The sequence below is a fragment of the Octopus bimaculoides genome, chromosome Z (assembly GCF_046866305.1).
Source record: "Octopus bimaculoides isolate indiv1 chromosome Z, ASM4686630v1, whole genome shotgun sequence".
Lineage (NCBI taxonomy): Eukaryota > Metazoa > Mollusca > Cephalopoda > Octopoda > Octopodidae > Octopus > Octopus bimaculoides.
Window position 1 is genome coordinate 56,498,467 of NC_142944.1, and position 8,701 is coordinate 56,507,167.

General features: G+C 36.2%; 1 protein-coding gene across 9 annotated transcripts in view; it reads right to left on the bottom strand.

Annotated features, from left to right (window-relative positions):
• The window catches only part of LOC106876559 (calcium uptake protein 3, mitochondrial), a 444,529-nt gene extending 436,386 nt beyond the window's left edge, over positions 1–8,143 (bottom strand). For 4 of the 9 annotated variants that reach the window (XM_089365311.1, XM_089365306.1, XM_089365308.1 and 1 more), the window contains exon 1: positions 7,841–8,143. In XM_089365311.1, coding sequence (XP_089221437.1) covers positions 7,841–8,089 — 249 coding nt within the window. In that variant the 5' untranslated portion in view covers positions 8,090–8,143. The remainder of the gene's footprint in view (positions 1–7,840) is intronic. The other 5 variants (XM_089365309.1, XM_089365305.1, XM_089365303.1 and 2 more) reach the window with 3 other exon arrangements.
• Between the last annotated feature and the right edge of the window lie 558 nt (positions 8,144–8,701).

Sequence of the window (8,701 nt, forward strand, 5' to 3'; positions counted from 1 at the left end):
ATATTTTGAGCATCTCTGCAGTGATTCCTGATGGGCCGGGGGCCTTCCCTGTCTTCATACCCTTAATTGCTTTATCTACCATGGTACTGTCAACTCGGATAGCTGGTCCCTCTGTTGGGTCGACATTCGGCAGACTCTCTTTCTCCCATTCATTCTCTTTATTGAGCAATCTTTCGTAGTGGCGTCTCCAAACCTCTTTCTTTGCAGCCTCGTTTAGTGCAAGTGTACCATCATCCATGCAAACACATTTCTCTCTCCGACGACACCACGATTCTCCCTCATACACTGTCTTGCAACACGAAATACTTCAAGTCTTTGGTCCTCACGGCGCAGAACATTGGCAAGTTTTTTCTTGCTTCCCCTCTGGCTAAATAAACCTGTCGCCTAGCTTCCCTTCTGGCAGTCTGAAACAATTCCCTGCTACCACCATTCTTCCTGTCCTTCCAAGCCTGTTTCTTTTGTCTAATAGCCCTGTCAACAACATTGTTCCACCACCACGTTATTTTGGGTCGAGAGGGGACTTTACACATATATATACACATACACACACATACATATATATATATATATATACACATATCATTTTGCCATGATAGATCGCTAGCCACTACACATTCTTTTTATTCTCTCCTTGTTTCTTTCTGTGTTCTTTTCTGTGGAAGAGCGTAGGCTCGAAACATTAAAGACTTTTTCAATTCCTGAGAGTTATACTAATACATTTCTTTGTTGTCTACACCACCTGTCTTCGCCTTTTGTTCTTTTTTTGTGAATTCTCCCCCTATATATACACATATATATATTGCTGAGACCCCCTTCGGTGATGACTGACCATGGCATTGCACCTGGAAAGTTACCCTTCCAGGCACAAGTCAGAGAAAGGTTGTTTATGGAAGACCAGCAGTCGCCCATGCATACCGGCCTCCCATCTCCACGCCACCAATGTTATTATGGAAGGGAGAATTTAGTAAATCGATAGAAATAATTAATATAAACCAAAGTAATTAGGACTGTTCTTGAACTAATCAATATTATTATTTACTAAATGAGGTACCATATATAATGCACATCCAAACTCTATCAATACATTCAGAAGTAACAAACAACATTGTTGTAATAAGAATACAATTTATTAACTATACAATACTATAATTATTATTTTGGTTATTAATTTATTTATTTAGTCAAGTGAAACTATTTAATATTATCGTTATTATTATTATTATTATTATTATTATTATTATTATAATCAATTAATTAATAAATGGAATAAGTGTATTTATACACACATTCATTTAGTATGATGAAGACATATTTTTTGTGATATGTAATATTAAATACTAGTATGATAAATTTAACAGTAACTACAAGAATATGCACTAAAATATACATACACACAAACACACACATACACAGACACACATAAACACACACACACATGTACATACATACATATATATATATAATATAAATCACATACTGTGTGTGTGTGTGTGTAAGATTTTAACGGCCATATTTCTCAACTGATTTTCTCCATACTTGAAACATACATTACTTATGTTCCAGGGATAGTTTTAGATTCTTAAAAGCTCTCAGACAATAAGTAACAGACTCCCTGGGGGCAGAAAATACCTGTTCCTGTGTTATATGAGAAGGGAGGTAACTCTTTACAAAGTAACTTGATTCTCTCCCTTACATTCATTGGTCAAAAAATTATGTCAATCTCATCTAATATATAAAATAGAGATGTGTCTATTTGCTTTTCATGTGTATCTATATCTCTCTATATCTATCTTATTTTTTAACTAGCTAGCTAGCTCTCTCTCTCTCTCTCTCTCTCTCTCTCTCTCTCTCTATATATATATATATATATATATATATATATATATATATATATATATATATATATATATATATCTCACTCATTCTCTATTGTTTTCACTGTAAGTTTTCAATCGCTGTTTACAAACAACAACAAATTATTGACAAAAAGAAGTTCACAATTACTGATGAAAGTAATTTCATACATAATTTACTGACAGAAGTAACTTCATTAAATTTGCCTACCAATTTCTAATTTACTTTTGCAACATTTTGTGTTTTTTTGTTGTTGATAGAATTACTGATAAAATTAAGTTCATAATTTACTGACAGAAATAACTTCAAAAATTTCACTAAGTACACTTAGTTAATTTCCCTAAAAATTTCTTATTTACTTTTGCAACGGTTTTGTGTTTTTCTGTTGTTAATGGCTTTTTCCTGCTTCCTTCGATACTGATTCTTTGGTTCACTAAGTGACAAATTTTGTTTCAGCCCATACAATTCTGTATTTTCTGTAAATTTTTTTTATTTTCTGCCCATCATATTCAGACATATAATTTCCGTTATTTTCATTGTTTACTATCTTCTGCACTTATGTATTTCTGTATAAACACATAACCATGCCTAGAAGGAAAGTGTCAAATTTGTCTACAATGTCAAGATCGGCCAAAAGACTGTCTCTGTCCACGGAAAGAGACAGCTGCAGAAAGGCAAGGATACCAAGAAATGAACAGACTGTGCACTATAAAAGCCAAAGCATTTCAAAGTGATGAGCAGAAGTATGCACAGCTGACAAGAAATAGGATATCCACTGCAGAACGAAGAACAGTTTGCAACGGCTCAGAGAAGCCACTTCTATGATGCAGCTTTCCATTATTATTCTGTAGTTCATTATGCAGATGACACTAAAGTTTCTTTCGATGCAATGACAACTCAGTGCATACATTGTAAAGCAAAGAAGTGGCCTGGAGAGACACCTGCACTGTGCTGCAGTGGTGGAAAGGTTAAAATCCCTGCAATCATCCAACCTCCAGAGCCATTGAAGAAACTGTTATTAACTGACCAAGATTCCAAACACTTCCAAAACAAAATTAGGCCATAAAATGCTGCACTACAGATGAAATCATTTGGATCCACAAGTGATTTAACTGAGCCAGGATTTATGAAAACTTTCAAGATCCAAGGTCAGATTTATTATCGAATTAGCTCTCTACTACCTCTGTCAAATGACTCAGCAAAGTCGGCCTTTCATTGTTTATAATCTGTACTTGTTTTTTAGTGTTTTTGAATTACGTGTATATATATATATATATATATATATATATGAGTTGAAAACTTACTTTTAACATTTCACTTAATGTCTATGTTCCATGGTGGCATGGGTTGGAGAGTTATTGATGTGGAAAGTTGGTATCTCAGTTACTAGCAGTTGTGATCTGCATAATCTAGAAAGTGCTTTTAAATTTCCTTATTCTCTTTAACCTAGGCAACCCAGTCATAGCGCAACTAATTAGGGAAAGAGTCAGATTAGAGGAGATACACTTTAGGTTTGTGCCAGGGAAAAGCACCACTGATGCTATATTTTTGGTAAGACAGCTGCAGGAGAAATACCTAGCCAAAGAAAAACCTCTGTACCTGGCTTTCATTGACATGGAGAAAGCTTTTGACAGGGTTCCCCTATCCCTTATCTGGTTGTCAATGCGGAAACCAGGGATAGATGAGTGGTTAGTGAGAGTTGTACAAGCCATGTACAGGGATGCTGTCAGTAAGGTGAGGGTTGGCAATGACTACAGAGAAGAATTCTGAGTAGAATTCTGGATCAGTCCTCATCAAACTCTTATTTATCATAGTCCTCCAGGCAATAACAGAGGAATTCAAGACAGGATGACTCAGGGAGCTTCTCTATGCTGATGACCTTGCTCTAATAGTTGAGTCACTATCAGAACTAGACAAGAAGTTTCAGATGTGGAACCAAGGTCTAGAATCGAAGGGCTTTAGAGTCAATCTAGCAAAAACCAAAGTCTTAATAAGTAGGAAGGCAGACAAAGCACAAATACCTTCAGGTAGATGGCCCTGCTCGATCTGTAGAGAAGACATAGGTAGAAACTCCATAAGATGTACCTGGTGCAAGCTATGGACACATAAGAGGTGCAGCAATATCAAAGGAAGGCTAACTGATAAGCTAGTTTTTGTGTGTGACAAATGCTCAGGGGCAATAAACACTGAAAATGTGCAGAAAACAGCTTCCGTCACATGCAAGGGGGGAAAAAACTACACGTAGTTGATAGCTTCCATTACCTAGGTGACCAAGTCAGTAGTGGGGGTGGATGCTCTGAGAGTGTAGCTGCTAGAATAAGAATAGCCTGAGCAAAGTTCAGAGAGCTCTTACCTCTGCTGGTGACAAGGGGGTCTCTCATTCAGAGTAAAAGGTAGACTGTATGATGCATGTGTACGAACAGCAATGCTTCATGGCAGTGAAACATAGGCCGTGACTGTTGAAGGCATGCGTAAGCTTGTAAATAATGAAGCTAGTATGTTCCGGATGTGTAATGTCAGTGTGCATTCATGACAGAGTGTAAGTACCTTGAAAGAAAAATTGGACATAAGAAGCATCAGATGTGGTGTGCAAAAGAGACGACTGAGCTGGTATGGTCATGTGCTGCATATGGATGAGGGCAGCTGTGTCACACACTAGCAGAGAAAAAGTGTTACACACTAGTAGCAGAGGGAACCTGTGGAAGAGGTAGACTCAGGAAGACCTGGGATGAGGTGGTGAAGCACAACTTTCGAATGTTGGGCCTCACGGAAGTGATGACAAGTGACAGATCTTTGGTGATATGCTGTGCTTGAGAAAACCCAGCAAGCCAAGTGAGACCATAGCTGTGGCCTATGCCAGTGTTGCATAACCGGCCCATTTGAGAGTACCCTTCAATCATTGGGCAATAAACTGTGCTTGCAGAGACCTGTTGAGTCAAGGGAAGTCATTGTCATGGCCGATGACAGTACCACCTAATTGGCACCTGTGCCTGTGGCACGTAAAATCCAACATTCATATGTGGTCAATGCCAGTGCCACCTGCCTGGTCCTGTGCCTGTGGTTCATAAAAAACACCATTCGATTGTTGCCAGTGCCGCCTGACTGGCTCCCATGCCAGTGACACATAAAAAGCACAATTCAAACATGGTCATTGCCACTGCAGACTGAGAGGTCCTGTGCCAGTGGCACATAAAAAGCACCATCCAAGTGTGGCCGATGCCAGTGCTGCCTGACTGGCCCTCATACCGGGGACATGTAAAAAACTACACTATCGGAGTGGTTGGCGTTAGGAAGGGCATCCAGCTGTAGAAACTTTGCCAGATCAGATTGGAGCCTGGTGCAGCCTTCTGGCTTGCCAGCCCTCAGTGAAAATGTCCAACCCATGCCAGCATGAAAAGCAGACGTTAGACGATGATGATGCTGATATATATATATATATACACACACACACATAAACATACACCCACACACACACACATAAACATATACACACACACATAAACATATACACACACACAAACATATACACACACATAAACATATACACACACACACACATAAACATATACACACACACACACATAAACATATACACACACACACACATAAACATATACACACACACACACATAAACATATACACACACACATAAACATATACACACACACAAACATATACACACACACACATAAACATATACAAACACACACATAAACATATACACACACACACATAAACATATACACACACACATAAACACACACACAAACATATACACACACACACACAAACATATACACACACACACATAAACATATACACACACACACATAAACATATACACACACACACACATAAACATATACACACACACACATAAACATATACACACACACACACACACACAAACATATACACACACACACACATAAACATATACACACACACACACACACATATACACACACACATATACACATACACACACACAAACATATACACACACACACACACACAAACATATACACACACACACACACACATAAACATATACACACACACATAAACATATACACACACACACACATAAACATATACACACACACACACAAACATATACACACACACATAAACATATACACACACACACACACATATAAACATATACACACACACACACACATATAAACATATACACACACATATAAACATATACACACACACACACATATATATAAACATATACACACACACACACATATAAACATATACACACACACACACATATAAACATATACACACACACACACACATATATATATATATATATATATATATATATATATATATATATATATATATATATATATATATAGTTGCCAGTACCACCTGAATGGCCTTTGTGCCGGTGACACGTAAAAGCACCCACTACACTCTTTGAATGGTTGGCGTTAGGAAGGGCATTCAGCTGTAGAAACTCTGCCAAATCAGATTGGAGCCTGGTGTAGTCATCTGGTTTCACCAGTCCTCAGACAAATCGTCCAACCCATGCTAGCATGGAAAGCGGACGTTAAACGATGATGATGATATACACACATATCTATACACATATGTACACACACACACATATGTATACATACACATATATATATATATATACATATACAAATATACATATACAAATATATACATACACATCCATACATATATACACACATATATATATATATATATATATATATATATATATATAATTACACACATATATATGCATATTTATATCCATATATAGATATGCATTTATACACACATGCATATATATACACACACATGTACATATATGCTCACATATATACACATAGAAACATGTACATATATGGACACATATACACATACATATATACATACACACATATACATGTACACATACACACTAATAACAGCATTATTACCACCACCATTACAACAAAATGCCGCTGTATTTATAGTATCAGGTAGGCCGTTTATGTAACTAAAGCAACGACAGTTCCAAAATGCTTTCTAGTTCGCTTTTGTCAGTTGGAATGTTTATGGGAGAGAGAGAGAGAGAGAGAGAGAGGGGGTGAGAGCGAGATAGAAACTGTAAACAATTAGATAATAGATATGAACAACTTGTAACTATTATTAACCATCTCCAAGACAATATTAATTCAGGTGAGAAAAAGGTGGATGGGTGATTAAGTTGGCAGTAAGAATCAACACACACTTACACATTGTTATTATTATTATTATTAGCAGAGGTAGTATTTGCTATTTGTTTTCTCCCTTGAAATATCCAGGCTGTAATATTTTGATAAACTCCTTCCTTTCACATATAATGGTGTCCAGTTGTTTCATTAGTCCATTAATAATACTGTATTCCCTATTAATTGCAGCAGCTTTATTTTATACAGTAACGAAATTCCAAATAGAAATTCCATTATAACGAATACAGAAATATGACCTGTAGCAGTATGTAATACGTAAAACTTAATATAATACAGTAAAATAAATGTAGGGTATTCAAACATACATATATATATATATATATATATATATATTACTTAATAATTTGTATATGAAAAATAGAATATAAGCGCCGTCAGGGAACGAACCGTCTTTTCGTTTAAAATATTCAATAATGCATTTGTTTATATTTAAGTTTTTTGTTGCTTTTTTTTTTCATTCGATCTTAATTTCATTTCCCTCTTTTTTATACAATAACAACAAATGATGACAGTTAATAAATGATAAACATATCATAACCGAGAGAAGATAAGCGAAACGAACCAAAACAAAAACAGAACACGATTCGGTGTTTTGATTATCTATCAATATCGTTCTATTTTCGTTATCTTTTTTATATTTCTATTACATATAATACATAATGTGGAGTGTGAAATAAACACTCAAGTCCTAAACAACAACAAAACTGAAAGAGGAGAGACCATAAACTATTAACCTTACCTGAGATGCAGATGTAGTGGCATCACCCCTCGCCTTCGATGTACATTGAGCAACACACAGCGCTCCACCACTTGTCTCAGATCTTTTGCGCCATTCGTTCCAAGCCAAAAAACCCAATGTAGGTACAACGAAAGCAGCTGCCGTTGTCTTTGCTGTATTGAAATGATTCCAGCTTTGTCCAGAATGGTTTAAGTAAACATTGTTTTTTAATATAGACTGAAGACTCCGTCGAAAAAGTCGGGAAGCCATGTTTCCGTTTTCGTACTGTAGCGCATGCGCACTGAGTACCACACGAGTCTCAAATTCGCTTCCAGCTGAATTTTCGATTTTGCCGGTCTTGCTCTCAAAATGATTGTTTTCTTAATTTTTTTTTAAAATTATATTATACAGCATTTCTTTAATTTTTAAAAATAAAAACAATTTTTTCTCTTCATAAATTAAAGAAAAATTTCTTTATAGGAAAAAATGTTAATCTTTATTTTCAGTAATAGTTGTATTATAGATTCTGAATAATAATTCTGCTGATATTTACTTGTGTATAGAAGATGCATTTATTCAGCCTAAGATCAATTTAAAATAACAAACATACTTTAGTTCACTCGCGTACTGTTTCCTCTAATTACTTTTTCACCTGCTACTATAATAGTCCCCGTGCTTTGAAAGTATCCATTGCCAATTCTTATCACGCCCTCCAAACTAAAACAACTCTCCTCCGTCATTATTCCTGTTGTGTCTAAGCCCCAAATTGGAATTCCCTCCTCGCTCAGGTCTCCCCCTGCTGGCATTCTCTTGAACCAGTCTTAGCTGAATGTTAATCACCTCTATCTTATCAGCATGTGGAGGCTGTCTGTTCCAACCTAC